The 17513-nt window shown below is 39.0% G+C and overlaps 1 protein-coding gene across 3 annotated transcripts in view; it reads right to left on the bottom strand.

Moving 5' to 3' along the window:
• The window catches only part of LOC134535874 (aldo-keto reductase family 1 member B1-like), a 32300-nt gene extending 15181 nt beyond the window's left edge, over positions 1 to 17119 (bottom strand). Inside the window, exons 1-2 of one of the 3 annotated variants that reach the window (XM_063375215.1) lie at positions 17012 to 17119; positions 914 to 1081 (exon numbers count right to left, since the gene is read on the bottom strand). In XM_063375215.1, the coding sequence (XP_063231285.1) occupies positions 914 to 1081; positions 17012 to 17074 (231 nt within the window). In that variant the 5' untranslated portion in view covers positions 17075 to 17119. Of the gene's footprint in view, positions 1 to 899; positions 1082 to 17011 lie in introns of all 3 variants that reach the window. The other 2 variants (XM_063375216.1, XM_063375217.1) reach the window with 2 other exon arrangements.
• Between the last annotated feature and the right edge of the window lie 394 nt (positions 17120 to 17513).

Genomic DNA, 17513 nt, shown 5'->3' with positions numbered 1-17513 from the left:
CCGGGACAACAAAAAAAAAAAAAAGCGCACAGCGTAGGTGCTTGGCGCGGCAGGAAAACAACGCACGAACCGCATCGAGTCAATGCCAACACTCCAGTCCACCGCATTCCCAATGTGCCAGTGTGAAAATGGTTTTGGAGGAAGCGAGTGAACAACTGTTTGTCTTGCTGCCACAGCGAAAGAAATGCCGTAAAAAAAAATAATTATATACTGGATTTATCCGAACCTTTACTGAGCAATGACATAATAATTTCTAACCAACACTATTTTTTTTTTTAACTCTCTTGATTATTCCTTTGGAGGCATGTCCCAGACTGCTGTTCCCTCCTGCTCTTCTTAAATAAACCGGCAGGCCTGGCAACTTGTCACTGTCATCACTCGAACCAGCAGCTGCAGCCGCAGGAAGCGGCTTGGTTGTAAACACACCAGTGGCGGGAGTGGGCCACTCACGTCAGTGTGAGCTTTGAATATATATACCTACTGTATAGAAGTCGCGGGTGGATAGGATTTACTCTACGTTTTCAGGAGCGCATGATGAGCAGCTTGGGAACTTCACCGCTGCAGGGCGCTGCCGTAACGCCCTGTATCGTCTCAGGTTGTTATTTACACGTTAGAGCGCAGCACTTTCGCCCGCTGTCATTCCGCGCACCCCCCACCAAATCATTCACTGCAGCTCAAGATCGTTCAACGGGAGGGGGGAAGGGGTGTTTGAAGAGTTGGACACTTGTCCGCCAGGGACCACCACAAGTCGATGCCCTAGAGATGGTGGCGATTGCGGCGGTGAATTAACCAACTACCTCTCAAACCGTATTAGAAATTTTAACCTGGGCTGGCGACTTCTATACAGTATATATATGTTCAAAGGTGTGAGTGGTTGTGTCTGCCTCCACGTCACCTACCGGCCTCCACGCACCTTGCTGACGATGAACAGGTCCTCCCTCTTCACCGTGCCCTCGGCGATCTTCTCGCGCACGGCCGCGCCGATCTCCTTCTCGTTGCCGTACACGTGCGCGCAGTCGAAGTGGCGGTAGCCCACGTCGATGGCCGTCTTCACTGCCTCCTCCACTTCCCCTGGGGGCGCCTGTCACACACCGGCAGGCGTTCCGTCAGAGGCCCTTCCAGGAGGGCGTTTGGGCCCGCTCCACAACGGCACGGGGACGGAGACCCGGGACATCTACTGCTTCCACAACGCACGGGAACGTAAACAAACGGCAACCAACGAGATTGCATTCCAAGGTTACGAAATACGAATTTAATTAATATATATATTATTATTCTTGATCATACCACGTGCAGAATTTACATATAGAATAACAATAAACGACAAAGTAATAATAGAACACTAGATGTTCTTGCACTCGAAACAATTTTTTAACGTATTTAACGTGTATCGGCTTCTATTCGTCGCACGGAGTAACGTAAACGGGAAGAGTTCGGCATTGCCGAGCTGATCCGTACGGGTCCGTCTCAGTCTGCGTGCCATTGTAGAAAACTCTGTTCTTTGAGATTCTTCTCCGTTTACGCGATCCGTTTCCGTGTCATTGTAGAACGGGCCGTAGAGTCGGGAACTTAAAAATTAGAAGTGTCCTTAAGACGTAACTCTATCTTCAAGTCTGTGTCTGAATTCGACAAACATCGGCTGCAGGTTCATAACTACAAACTAAGCTGAAAACATCTATTCGACTTATAGTTTAAAGTTATTTCCATGGATATGTATGTCTTTGAAGTTGGGGCTAAACAACATTTTTACTGTTAATAATGCATACGTATTTAAGATTGAACACAGCGTCTGGCTTACTTTGAAGTGAATGAAGTTCTACAACCACGGCGAATTTTGTCACCGTCACAAAATATTTTTGTTATTTAAATAATTGAATTAACTTTTCACATATTTTTGTGACGTGCCGCAGTGAGATCATGGTACGCGGGTTCGATTCCCGGTCGGTTCAGGACTGGGTTTTGGGACGACTTTCACCTCCTTACCACGGAAGGTAATGTCAAGCCACTATGGGATCATCTCCCGTGTTGTGCCTTCCCATGGCGATGGTCTCGCGCCGATCAATCCACCATCAACAAGATTGTCGGAACATTCTGGAATTGATGATTGTGATGATGATGATGGATAGGAGCTTACGTCTCATGTAGCCTACATGGAGCGTCAAGGCCCTGACACATACGCGCAGTCATGTGTGTCTGACCTGTCTGACCGTGTGGTCGAACCATGCTGCATGATACGTCGGCGTGCCACATTTGCTTGTCCAATGCACCTGTTTTCGAATGACAACACAGTATCTCCATGAAAGAAAGTCACGGTTATCAATTTTTAATAGTATTAACTGCAAGCGTTGTATAGTGTGTTGGTTCAAGGTCACAATTAAAGAGTAACTAAAACCATTTCGGATGAACGTATGCGCTTTGTTGTTTTCTCGCTTGCAGCGCCACCTGTGCAAAATGGCGACTCCTGAGCGTAAAGCATTTTGAGTTCTGCAATTTGCCAAGAGTGAGTTTGTAATTTCAGTCCAACGTGCGTTTCATTTAAAGTTTAATTGTGATAACCATGTGTAAAAAAACATCCGCCGATGGTATATGCATAGGCATTTCAAGACGCTAGAACTATTTTTTGCTAGCCTCCGCGTTCACCTGATAACACGCCATGCGATTTTTTTTCCCTTTGGGGCTTTATAAAAGATCGTGTCTACGTTCCGCCGCTTCCTAATGATTTGCCAGAGTTGAGACTCAGAATTGAAAAGACTAACGGTGTAACGGTGGTCGTCTGTGCTGTCGTCGCTGTTTCGTAACATCGCTGTGTTCACCTGTGCGTCTCTGTATAGCCGTTGTTTTCTTTTTTTTTCCCCCAATTTTTATCTGTTAAGTTTCATCGTTGAGTTATTCTTTTTGCCGTTGTGCACCGTAAATTTTCTTTGTAAATGGAACAGAAATATTCATATAATCTTACATATTTGTTAATTATACATTTACATGAAAGTAACTGTATCACTACATAATAGTGTCACCATTTATGTTTTGTGTTGCCCCAGTACCTCCAATATTTAAAAGATATTTGTAAACCCTTGTTTGAATAGCTTTCCAGTATTTACTGCGCATATTAACAGGGCCGGCGCGTCCACACAGGCGAACTAGGCAACCGCCCAGGGCACCAAGTAGCTGGGGGCGATGCAGCACGACACATAACAGCTGATTTAATATGTTTAACTATTATTGAAACTATATTAAAATGGATTTTTGTAACAGTTTGGAATGTTTATATTGATATAAGTAATTATTTAAAGTCCAAGGTGACCTGTTTATGATTTGTAAAAAGGTAAAAAAAAAAAAAAACAGAAGCCTGCTTACATTTGATTTTTGACAAAATCTTAGGCTTACGTGATGTATTTATAGGCAAGGAAAAAAAAAATTTGGGGTGTCCGGCGGGGGGGCAATTAAGGTTTTTCGCCTAGGGCGCCAATTTACTTAGCACCGGCCCTGCATATTAAGCACGATAAAACAAAAGAAAGCTAAATTGTTGAATATATGATTGATAATCTTTTCCATGGTTTAAAAAAATTTGCCGAATGTACACATCAATTAAAGTATAAAATTATTAGCCAATTTTTGTACGAAATACTCAGTTATACCTCGATAAACCGTATTTCAGATGTGCAAAAATAACCAAAGCTATGTGGTGTACAAAGTATTGCAAACTATTCCTTGTCAATTGTTTTCCAATATAATCTTTTGCAAAAGTACTGAAAAATCAAATCTGTCTTTATTTACTGTTCTTGTTGCTAATGTCTCGTCGTTGTTAGCTCACTGTGTCCGTCTGTGCTGAAATAATTGTTTTACAAATCCTTTCTACGTAAATTTCTGTCTATGTTTTGATGTTCCCTGAGTTTAGCTTTTTTCTGTATGTTTGCACATTTATCTTTATTGTCTGTTATTGAGGTTTCTTATGACATAGGTACATTATAATCAGCAATGGTGTATGTCCTAAATTATACAGGATAATTATAAAGTCCGTGAAACATTTCAAAAAATCGGTACAGTGAAATGGCTAAGAATTATGTAACAAATTATATACCACGTGAAAGAAAAACTCTCAAAGTTTTTTTCTTCACTAGTTATAAATGTTCTGTGTGTCCACCTTGCGTCACACGACACACATCTAATCGATAGTCCAATTCTGCCCATACCCGACCCAGCATATTGGGAGTGATGGTAAGAGCAGCTGCTACGATGCGGTGTCTCAATTCGTCAAGTTTCTGTGGTAGAGGTGGAACATAAACACTATCCTTGATGTATCCCCACAAGAAAAAATCGCAAGGTGTCAAGTCCGGTGATCGTGGTGGCCACGGGAGTAGCACTTGGTCAGCGGCCGCCTCGCGGCCCATCCAGCTATGTGGCAACGTCTCATTCAGATAATCTCGTACCACATTGTGGTAATGAGGTGGAGCACCATCTTCTTGGAAGATGAAGTCCCTGCTATCAGCTTCAGCATAAGCCACAATTGCAGCATGTCGAGATAGGTGATACAAGTGACTTCACTCTTCCTGAGAGATGAAAAGTGGCTTCGTCACTGAAGATTAATTTGCTTCCAAAGTCATCGTCTTAAAGACGGTTCTACGTGGCAATGCAGAACTGCAGTCGGAGCAATTTGTCATCATGGCTGATGGCTTGCAGAAGCTGCAATTTGTACGGCTTCACTCTTAATCGCTTACTAAGAATTTTCCTCACTGTTGGCTGAGGGATGTTCAATTCTGCACTAGCCCGATAAGTTGACTTCTTGGGACTCCGCACCATCACGTCCCGTACACAATCCACTGTCTGTTGTGACACGCCTGGCCGACCCGACCGTTTTGCGTCGCACAAACAGCCGTCTTCCTTGAATTTCTTGTACCACTTCATTATGCTATTGTAAACTGGTGGTGTTTTGTTAAACTTGCCACGGAAAGCTCTTTGGACACTCACTACCGATTCGCTACGGGCGTATTCAAGCACACAAAAGGCTTTCTCTGCCTGGTTCGCAGCCATTTTCAGCAACTACATGCACTAGCACCCCTGTCGGTTGTTTTTTAAAATATCTTTACGTTATTCTTTTCCATTTCGCTGTACCGATTTTATGAAATGTTTCACGGACTTTATAATTACCCTGTATTTGTAATCAATTTCCCCAATTGCAAGAACCATTAAAAATAAGAAAATTTAAAGTATTTATTTGGTATTTGAAACCCGTAAGTTTGCAAAAAAAAAGTATTTAAAATAAAATTATAGGGGAGGACGGGGCAAGTTGAGCGGGGCAAGATGACGAATGACTTAGTTCCACGTCATGGTACTAGATAGCACCACCTAACAGACACTACTAGCGCTCCACACTGGTGGGCACTAAAGAATCGCACAGTGAAGCCGCTGCCACCATTTAGTTGTTTGTTAGATGATGTTCGTACATTTGGTCTGACGTATTGTAATTTTCAAGAACTTCGAAGTAATATCTCATAGACAAACAGATAAGATATTTGGTTATTCAATGCCACACATTATTACCTTAGACAATATACTTTTCTTAACCACTATACATTGTTAAACGTTTATTTTTTTTCCTAGCGAAAAAATCCAATAATAATAACATTGCTGATCGGGGCAAGTTGACTGGGGCATGATTACGACTCGTCATCTTACCCCAAGTGCTTTTAACAGTTTATTTTTTTGGTATCCACATGCAACTCTTTTATAACTTTTGTTTGATTTTCTGAGCTTTATAATCTACAAAATTCAGGGCTCAACATTAAATATTTTAATTTTTTAATGATAAATATTATAATTTTTTTAATTTCTGGAAAATTATGTTTCAGATATAGTGATAAATTATAAAAAAAAGTCATCTAGAGGAGAATGGGACAAAAATAATATGGCTGCGGCTTTGTTAGATGTTAAAGAGGGAAGAATGAGTTGCTTGTGTGCAGCAAATACTTATCACATTCCTGAAGCAACACTGCGTCGCCGTTTGAAGGAAAACGATGATGTAATAATTGGGTTATTTTTATTTAAAACATATCTGTGTGTGCGTTGGTGTGTCTGTGAATGCATGTCTTTCTGTCTTAATTGCTCATTCCCTACAGGCTTTCATTAAACAAAAATTCTAATTAAAAAGTATTTAGCCTACCTAATTGTATTTTTTTCTAGGAAATGCCTATTCATGGTGGAAGATTTCGAGAAGTTTTCACTGAAGAGCAGCTAGAAGATTTAAGGAACTACTTGACAGCAATGGATAACATGTTTTTTGGGATGACAAAGCAGCAATGTAGAAGACTTGTGTTTGACTTTGCAGAATATAGTGGTATTTCGCATCCGTTCAATGTGGAGACCAGGATGGCAGGTGAGGATTGGTTGGCTAGTTTTATGAAACAATGTAAGTTCAGTTTTCGGAGACCAGAGGCAACATCCATTGCCAGAGCAATGGGCTTTAACAAGCCAAATGTTGACAAGTTTTTCTTAATTTTGAAAGAAGTGCGGGAAAAACATAGATTTCCAGCTTCTGCCATTTACAATGCAGATGAATCTGCACTTTCCACTGTACCTAATAGGCTACCAAAGGTTATTTCACCCACAGGAAGTAAGAGAGTTTCCAAGATCGTTTCGGCAGAGAGAGGAAGAAATGTTACTATTATTTGTTGCATTAATGCTTGCGGATATTACCTGCCCCCTTTTTTGGTTTTCCCAAGAAAACGGATGCGACCTGAACTTGTGGAAAGAGCCCCTCTGGGAACCGTTGGGCATTGCAGTGATAATGGTTGGAGCAATGGAGAAATATTTGTGTTGTTTTTGAAACATTTCATACTACATGTGAAACCAACCAGTGAATTTCATGTCCTGTTGCTTTTTGACAACCATAAAACACACGTAACACTGGAGGGAACTTTGCCGGGAAAATCATATCGTTATGGTCGGATTTCCACCCCACACTACCCATCGTCTTCAACCGTTGGATGTTTCCTTTTTTGGGCCATTAAAAACCTATTACAGTCAAGCTTGTGACAACTTTATGGTCACCAATCCAGGGAAAGCCATAACTGACAAAAAAATTGGTGAGCTACTGAGAACTTCTTATCTAAAAGCAGCTACAGTCATTAATGCAGTCAATGGGTTCCGAGAATGTGGAATCGAGCCTTATGATCCCCTTGTGTTTGCTGAGCATGATTTTGCTGCAGCGAACCCCACCGATCATGATTTTGCAATGTAAAAAGCAGTTAATGAACATCAGGCAGAGAAAACTGAAGAACCAGGACCTTCAAGAAATGCTACTTCCATTGAGCCAGGACCATTAAGAAATGCTACTCCCATTGAGCCAGGACCTTCAAGAAATGTCATTTCCATTGAGCCAGGATCTTCAAGAAATCTTTCTCCGATTGAGCCAGGACCTTCAGGATATTCTACACATGTTGAGATAGGACCTTCAAGAAATGCTACTCCCATTGAGCCAAGACCTTCAAGAAATGCTACTCCCGGTGAGCCAGGACCTTCAAGAAATCTTCTCCCGCAGCTTACATTGAGCCAGGACCTTCAAGAAATTCTACTCCCGTTGAGCCAGGACTTTCAAGAAATGCTACTCTCATTAAGATAGGGCCTATAAGAAATGCTACTCCTGTTGAGCCAAAACTGTGCCGAAGTGTTTTCGATTTCAAACCATTGCCTAAAGAAAGACCATATGTGAGAAAAAGGATAAGTCATAAGCAATGTGCAAGTGTCATCACAAGCTCACCCATGAAAGCGATTCTGGTTCAGAGAAAAGCTCAGAGGATAGAACAAGAACGTTGGAAGCAACAAAGACAAGAGTCTCGAGATGCCAAAAAAGGAACTGTTACTAAGAAACTGAAGTTCGATTCTTGAGAAAAATCCAAGAAGCTCCAACTTTCGACAAGCATGACTTCAGCTCAAATATCCGAAGTGCAGTGTCCTGTGTGTGATGAGATTTATGTCGATCCTCCATCAGAAGAGTGTTGCAAATGCCACACATGGTGGCACGATGACTGCTCGAACTTTGAAGGAGGAAAATTTGTGTGCGATTATTGTTTATAAAAACACCAACTCTGAATTAGTTATGTAAGTTAACTATTAATTGTAATTTTCAACAAACCAAGCCTTTAATAACATGCCATATATGTAAAAACGCATGTAACAATGTTAAATTAGTTAGTTTACGGTAGTTTGCATTCTAAGAATAAATATGTTTAAACTTGTGTCAAAAATGTCATCCTACCCCGTAGTCAGTCATCTTGCCCCGGTAACGGGGCAAGATGGCACATTTGCATTATATTTTTGAAGGGGCAGAATTTTTGAGATAATATAGAAATATAGATTTTTCCATGTAGTTACACCACGACAAAAGACTATTCTAATAGTGTCTGGAAAGAAGGAAGTCGTATTTCCAAAATTAAAATTATAAAAAATGGCGAACTCTTAACATCGCCAACTTGCCCCATCCTCCCCTATATTATTTCGTAATAATCTCAAAATATAAAGTGTAGTATGTATGCAGAATTTAATTTCAGAACGAAATTATTATATCTACTTAAGTTGTTGAACTGAAGGAAAGGTTCAAACATAATAATTTAAAACAACAAAATCATAAGAAAATTTAAATCACTTGTTGTACAAAAATAAACATACACAATCATTAAATGAACTTTTGATACAACAGAATACATGTTTTATACTATTACACATCAAATTAAAAAAAACCAATTCCAATTTTTGTTACAATTAAAATTACAAATAATTAAATAGCGATGTCACTGCGATGTGCACAAATACTAAATAAAAACTTTCTGTAGTTGTGAACTCAAAGAAGTTCATGTTTAATAATCCCGATAGTTTAATTAAGTTTCTGAGTGTTTAATTGTATGAAATAAAACATTTAAGCTCCTGCTTAACCCTGATGTAAGCTATTACCAAGAATTCTGTAGTCAGAAGTACTGTACGTTCCAATAAAATATAGTTGTATTCAAATAATGTGAATATTTCTAAATAAGTAAGAAAATCTCACAAAACTAGTGTCATCTAAATTCTTAGTCTTCAGAAACTGATCGATTTAAGGTCAGTACTATCATTACCTAAAATTCCGGCGATGTCAGTATGAAATGATTCTTTTAATTTGACATCTCCAACACTATTTAGTACTACATTTAAGATTTTGAAAATGCCTATTTGCAAACAGTTGTTTGAATATATTTCTAGTATTAGCTGCGCATATTAAGCACGGTAAAAAAAAAAAAGCCAAAAGTGATATAACAAGGTTAACGTTTCTGTGGCTTTAAAACCAAATAAATTAACTGTTATACAATAACTTCATGCTTGTAAGCACACACATATTTTAACTAAACACACTCTTTTAATATCTAACATTTATTTTAAAACAACTTTACCATCGACAGTGCAAGCAAGCTCTTTACATATTGTTTTACAAGTCTATAGTTCTATACAATTATTGTACAGCGGGACTGTAAGTTTGTTTGCAGTAAATCAACAAAAAAGTTGCCAGTCTAGTTATATAAATTATATTTCACTGTTATGAAATTACATAATTCATGCTGAACGAACAACATAAGAACACATAAATTTGTTCGTTACCGAGGTTAGCTGTTACTGTACGTGTTAAGGACACACGAAACTACAGTAAACTCGTGGAATAACATCATGTCAGTGTTAAGAAGACTGCAAGTATCCGCTCTACCACTCTGGTTCTGGGGTAGAGCGCCTGCCTTGTGACTTGTAGGACCCGGGTTCGCGCCCCGGCTCCTCCAAGGCGGCTTGCCCAGACAAAATGGTGGCATTTACTCTGGTAGGAATACAATCCCTTGTAACAAGTCAGGCTACCAAAGAAACGGTGGGTGGAACAGAAAAAAACCTTCGAGGTGGCTTCCAAATGGGGAGCCCGTTTCTTTTCTTAGGCTCCCCATGCGGTGGCCATTCCGGGGGTTTCTACAGGGTAACGGAGTTTTGCAAAAAAAAAAAAAATTAGTTTTGTAGCGTTTTAGTTTTTAGTAACTGTTATAAAATAAATCTGAAACAAACATTTAAAACATTGTTTTTTTGTTCATAATTGTGTATCTGTCAGTGAGTTGTTGTATACCGATGTTGTGTGTTCAACCATTTATCGGTATTATTTACAGTTAAATTTTAGTCACAAACTATTGACCAATACCTCTGTTACGTATTATTTTAGACGTTTTTGACGAAAAAAATATTTAAAGGCACATGAATTTTATTCCTAAAAGTATTTTTTCTGAAAAATCACGTAGTTTTCAATCAGGAAGATCGTATTTAAGACACACAGTATTATGTATGTGTATGTATAAATATATATATATACACATATATATTAAATTATCTTACAAATAGACGCTTTGCAGTCAAATTTGAAAACGCAATTTCAAGATATTAGGTGTTCCGCAAAGTAGTAGTTTATCTCAACTACTCTTTAATTGTAATTGTAATCGGAATTGATAAAGAAAAGATGCTGAAGAAGAAAAAAAAAGGAAATATGTTTGTGAAGCTATTCAGCAAGATATTTCATCTGTCCAGATCTGGTTTTTTAGTTAATCAACGTCTCTGATTTACGATAGCATTTATTGTATAACATTTAGTAAGAAATGACATTAAACGTGGTGTTCACTTTTAATACCTTTGAGTTATATTGGATGCCAAGTTTTTGTTTTTCACCAACATATAGAATATACTATTAGTTGCACTTGAAGATCTTAGGTCTTATTAAATTTATAACTTTCTCTGCATCAATACCTGATTATATATATGTATATAATTTATATTAATTATATTAATGTATATTAAATTTATAACTTTATCTGCATCAATACCTGATTATATATATGTATATATCAGGTATTGATGCAGAGAAAGTTATAAATTTAACATTTATTTTAATATATATAATATAATTGAAATTATACAGAAAAAAATTCAGGCTTTTAAATTCCTTTTAAATATGCTACATTCCTATATAAAGTTAATTTGCTCGTTCTATTTACTAGACGTTCAATCAGTGATACACATTTCATTATATACGTTTTATTACCATTTTTGTTGCTTCAAACATAATATCTCGGTTTGGATTAAAAATTTCAACTTGCACTTATAGAATTAGTGACACTTTTATTAAAACCATTAGTTACTATAAAATTTGTAAACAATTATCACTCTTTTTGAATAATCTAGAAACATTCATTGGTAAAAAACTTAAGCAAAAAGTTATTTAAAACTTTTATAATCTACATATTTATTTTGTATACTCCATTTAAGTTTCTGTTAAGATTTTTTTGAAAACCAAAGTAACCAATTATAACCAATTAGTATGTATCAGTGTATATCTTGTGTTTTTTAATGTATGTGTCATAATTGGTTTATAAGTGTTGTAAGGTACAAACTGAATTTCAATTTAATCTGACAGTTTTAAAGAAGCTACGCATAGAAACATTTTTTATTTCCTAATAGAAAAAATAATTAACTTTCAGCAGAGTTTAATTTTGAAAGACTGCAAGCATGTTCAAAGCCCACCAACATTCCATGTACGAGCCTATGTCTATCCTAGAGAGCATATGCTGCTTGCCTTGTGCTAACAAACTACACTACATCAAAATATTTCCCTCGCATTTCAGCATCTTGTGCGGGTAATGAACACTAAGAATAGACAAAAATAATAAGGAAATAATTTTTATATGTATATAATTATTTAAACATTTTTGTCAAAGACTGAAATAATTCAAAAACATTATATAGTTGTAAAGCTATGGGACAATTGCATAGCAGCAGTAATGCAAACAGACTGCAAAGACTATTATTTTAACTTTAATTTATATAGTTTGTTTATGCAATTTTATTTTTTTCTCATTGTTAACTGTTTTTATGTTACAATTTAGTTTAGTTTATAGTTCATTATAAGTGTTTCTCATTTTAAGATTGATAGGAACCATAGGCCATAGTAAAATTTAATTAGAAAATCTGATTATGAAATATTTAATACTATTTACTAAAAATGAGAATAAAATGGGAAAATGCTGTGGTTTTGATTTTATACAGTCTGAAGATTAAATATTTTTAAAGAAGATATAGGATCTGAAAGACACCATATTGTTTTTAACAATCTAAAATTTTCTATCATTAAATTATCAAATTTGGCTTCGTTAAAGTAAGAATTTTATTCACCTTTGGGAATGACTATAACGGTATGTTAATTCTGACAATAGACACTATGTCATGGGCTTTCCTTAAGGAAATATTATTTTAAACATTAAACTATAAAATGTTTTATTACATTAATAACCATTGAAACCAATATGGCATCTATCGTTTCCTGTCCCTCCCTCTTGATTTGGTGTATTAATGGTGGAGTGGATAATTCACGTGCCTTCATTGTTTCGTTAAGGAAAAAAAAATTTTGTGGAAGTAAAATGTGGGTGCCCGTGAAGTCAAATAAACATGGCGAGTGCGCAATTAATTATTAGAGGTAGAGCGAAAGAGAGAGCGCAGGTTAAGTTGAACCACCATTACGAAAGAAACTCCTAATCCACATTCACCAAACTAGGAATTAGACCGAGCCATCCTCTCAACATACTTATAAACTTCCCTTGCAGAGCTAGCTTGAAGAGACAACCACTTCGGGGGCAAAATTATTTTGTATCACTTTGATTTAACTGCCAGTGATGCGTTTATTCATTAGCACGAAATAGCTGTTATAATTCAGGTTTTAAATTAACAAGTTGTGTGTTCAAGGTCAAATTAACTTGTACTCAACTATCTGTGACAGTGAATAAACACTTCAGAGTTTATCAAACTGATAGAGATAAAAGGTCAAAAAACAATTGGGTCAGTATTTATTTTGTTACAAGCAAATCCTTTTGGTACCAAAAAATGTTTGGTCTCATTTGACCATGGAGTGTGAAAAGCCAAAAACCCTTTAAAGATCATCAAAAATTTTTATGCAGGTAAATAAAACTATGGTGATCAGTGGAAGTAGTATTTTTGCTTCCGACATTTGAGTTTTTAAAATCTCACTGACAATGTATCGAAAAGAAACATACAACTTGTCTTCTTGTAAAAATAGTGGTCTCATGACAGTTAGGGTGGGTTATATAGTCAGTTGTAGCTCGTGTCCTGTAACTTGTCTTCAATTTGATAGTCCCCAAAAGAAGTTCCAAAAGTCAAATTGTTCTTCTGTCACTGAAGTTACGTGAAGAGTATTCGTAAACAACTTCATATGTTTTGTTAGTTTTCATAAAGAAATTTTATGTGGAGGTCAGTGTTCGTGAACTTCTTTATGTTGATTCCACTGTTCGTAAACAACTTCATGTTGTCGGTGTTTGTAAACAACTTCATGTTGTTGTCAGTGTTCGTAAACAACTTCATGTAGTTGTCAGTGTTCGTAAACAACTTCATGTAGTTGTCAGTGTTAATATAATTATTTAATGTGTTTTTCAGTGTTCATAAAGAAATATGTGCTGCTTTGCATGTGACGTAAGTTGTTAAATGGGTACCATTTGTACTACTTTCGAGAGTTGTCAAATGTGAGACAAGTTAAATAACTCAGACTTGAGCTTAGCGATATTACTGTTTCTAACTAAACAATGAAGATCATCATGTGGATTAGTGGACACGAAAAATTACAAGCATTATATACCATTACAGTTTCATTTATTTACACATCTCTCCAGGCAAATGCTCCGATGTGACAACAGGTCACAGCCAGTTCCTTTTCTTAAATCCACGGACTGTCTCTGGAGTTACAGTCTCTAATGAAGAAACGCTTTCCTTAGTACCATTAAATTTAATCTAACTGGTGATAAATTGTGGTCTAATTTTAACAAACTGAAACGAAATTTGTCCAGAGCAGTTATGTCAAACTGATGTCGCAACCTACTTCCTTTAAAATGTCAAAATAGAGAGAGAGAGAGAGAGAGAGAGAGAGAGAGAGAGATAGATAGATAGAGAGAGAGAGAGAGACAGAGAGAGAAGATAAGAGAGAGAGAAGATAAGAGAGAGACAGAGACACAGAGAGAGACAGAGAGAATTTTTTTTCCACCTATATTCCACAAGTAAAACTAAATATCACCTCAAATTTCCACCTTGGAAAAGTTAACTTTACAGAATTTTTTTTTTTCCAATGATTATTTCTGATATGTAAGAGGACTTGAGATTTAGAGGAATAAATTGTTAAGCAATAAGGCTGTGAAGGCCGACGGAGTGTGTGCAAGTGTCGACTAGCAGCGTCCGGGCCACTGCAACACCCCTCCCCTCCCCCCCCCCCTCAGCCACAGAGAACCGCCGCCTTGCAGAGCACCGTCTGCGTCGAGCTGGCGAGTAGATCTGGTGCCGCGGGTTCAGTAGAGTTCAGTAGAGTTCAGTAGAGTTCAGTAGAGTTGCGCGGTCAGCGAGCTCCAGGGACGGTAGTGGAGTCCAGCGAGCCACGAGCCTCGCCTCGCGCGAGGTCCTGTGTTCGAGTCACTGCTGGAGCCGGAGCACCGAGCAATCCGTCCGCGCGCAGGGCAGAACAGTGTCAAGAGAATCAACGGCATTACTTAAATGGCAGGTGCAAATATTTGAACTCGCAGCCCAATCCTCCCCCGAACCCCTCCGCTACCACATCCCCGACTCCTACCACATCCCCTTTCCTTCGAGTCGAAAAACTGGTGGTGTTTAAGAGAACGAAGAATGAACCCCTTAAATTTGTTGCCATTACAGAAATTTATTTAACTGTTTAATTATGTGAAATAAATGTTTATGGTAATAACTATTTGTGGTATTTTTTTATCACAGTTTCATCTCACTTCATTAATTATTATTTGTGCACTCTAAGCAAAGCATACAAGAAACAAACAATATCGAAACGTTTTTTAAAAGTGCATTAAAGGTTTCGGGCTTAACCAAATACAGAGCCTGACGCCCGCGGAAGGTATGCCAACGCGAAAAACGACCCTTGTTCTGGAACGATGAAGCGAGTTGGGCGGAGATATGCCGGGTGCAAAGAGAAGGGAGGCGTGTACCAGCCAGCGACAATGCAGTACGGTTGCAATCGAACCAAGGACATCCGGAACCAGTAGCGTAGCCAGGATTTGTGTATGGGGGGGGGGGGGGGTTATGAAGCATGGTTTTCCCCCTATTAAAGCGGGGGGTCCGGGGGTCCTCCCCCGGAAAAATTTGGATTTTAAGGTGTAAAATAGTGCTATTTGCGCATTTTTCGGTAGTTAACTTTAAATATTGTAATGGTAAAAATATTATTATTTTTTTAATAAAAAATTGTTTGAGTGATGAAGTAAGAAATTAAAGATATTTTAATCAATCCAAGTGCTTTGTCCACATCCCACTCAAAATCATAAATCATGCTCGTAGCTCGACAATACAAAAAAGAAAAGGAATAAAAATGGTTGGGTTTCGGCAGAACTGGCCTATTCCTGGAAACAATTAGCTTATAACTACCGCGCTGGTTAAGTACAATAGGTGTAAGATATTTGAAAACTTGGAACCCGTCACGGCGTCACAACCTTATAGCTTCTGCTCGTGACAGTGTTAGGGGAAGGGAAGGAGAATCGGTAGGGCTCGCTTACTCTTCCCCTCCAGTGCAGTGGCCGGTGATAGCAGTAAGACACCCAGGCTTTTAGCTAACCTGCTTTCAGATAAGAATAAAATAAAAGCTAGAAGGGGGGGGGGGGTAGTACCCATAAACCCCCCCCCCCCCCCCCCTCGGCTGCGCCCCTGTCCGGAACAGAAGTATGTCACTCTTGGGGTATATCGTGAAAGTTTCTGGGTATGCACGTGATGTGTGTGTACCTTTTTGTTTTAACCTAATAAACATTTTAACATTCCATGGATAGCGAGTTATTAAGGGCTCCCGCTAGACAGTGGTGTGTCTTGTGTTGGCGAGGGCAGAATGATAAGTGCGATTCTCGCTGTTGTTTCTAGCGCGGTATCGCCTCTAAGCAGGCACACTGTCTTCTCGTCAAGCATAAGGGAAACTATGAAATTTGAGCGGTAAACAATAAAAGAAGACGGCTGAAAAATAACATAAAAGTGTAATGCAAAACTCATGGGTGCTTTCAAAAATCTTTACCGGTCTGAAAACACGCGTCTTCGCCCTTTCATCACTTTCCTTAAATTACAGTTTAAAAACGAAGCACGGAAACTGATCTACCAAACCACCCTCTGCGTAATCTTAAATTCTTTTCGTAAACATACTCCGCTCGGATATCTTGATCAGATTTCAAATCGCTTGGTTTCCAACTGAAGCCCTCCAAGCCACGCGTGTGCCCGGGTCGGGAAGCTACCTGCACACATGCATAGCTTCAGATGCAACAACAGCCCCATTTGATAACTGCTCAAGATATCCGAGCGGAGTATGTTTACGAAAAAGAATTTAACATTACGCTGAGAGTGCATGGGTAATTAAGTTACGGTACTTAGTTTTTAAACTGTAGATACTTATAGGAGAGTGATAGAGCTGAAAACCACGTGTTTTCAGACCGGTAAAGATTTTTGAAAGCACCCAACGGTCTTGCATTACACCTTTAGCTTAATTTTTCAGCCGTCCTATTTTATGGTTACCGCGCAAATGTCATAGTTGCCCTATACGTTCAGCGGAGACACCGAGCTAGTACGGGAAGCCTACGATGTACATTCTGTATTGCACAGACCCGAACAAGCCCGAATATCTACCTTCGGCCAAACGTCGGCATTAAAATGATTTGACAGTATTTTTAATGTAGCTATACTAACCTAACATAACCAAACATCCACAATTTTGTAAAGTAATAAACAAAAAAAACTGACGAAGTTGGCCGAAGGTAGATATTCGGGCTTGTTCGGGTCTGTGCAATACAGAATGTACATCATAGGCTCTTCCGCTAGTACCGCCTCGCCAACACACACACAATCCTGTCTAGGCGGGCCTCTGGGGAACAACTCCCGCGCAGATGCGACCAACGGGCGGGAAGCGGAAGTCACGTGTCCTCACCTGCCATGTTCCCAGGCCGATGAGGGGCACCTGGACTCCGTTCGCCAGCTCCACCGTCGACATCTCCGGTGTCGCAGGGAGGTCCCGTCGTGCCACCTGCCGCGAACTGAAGTCGACCTTGACACGAGCGCGCGGGCCCGCGTTTCACTGACGCACGATCATTCCCGAACATACCCGAAGCCGCCTCGTTCGTGCAGTGTGCGCTCTCAACAGGGCGGTAGGAATTTACAGGAGACAGAGGATAATGCATGCCAATTTGCATCCCGCATGAATGTGCCCAGGGTTTTCCCTGTGTCTATGCAGGTTTTACCTGGGCCCAACCTATATCTAGTTATAATCTAGATTTAAGAGTGAGGGGAGTTAGTCATGGCGCCAATCGCTGCCATGGCTGGTCAATCCCCTCCTAGCACATGATGCATGCGACCCTCTCCCTGCATGGCTAATCCCAGCATGACTAGGCGTATAGGCTTCGGCCCGAGACGCACCTAGGTCCCTCCCTAAC

This window comes from Bacillus rossius, chromosome 10 (genome assembly GCF_032445375.1).
Source record: "Bacillus rossius redtenbacheri isolate Brsri chromosome 10, Brsri_v3, whole genome shotgun sequence".
NCBI lineage: Eukaryota > Metazoa > Arthropoda > Insecta > Phasmatodea > Bacillidae > Bacillus > Bacillus rossius.
The sequence above is the reverse complement of the archived record's forward strand: the minus strand, read 5'-3'. Positions and strand labels throughout refer to the sequence as shown.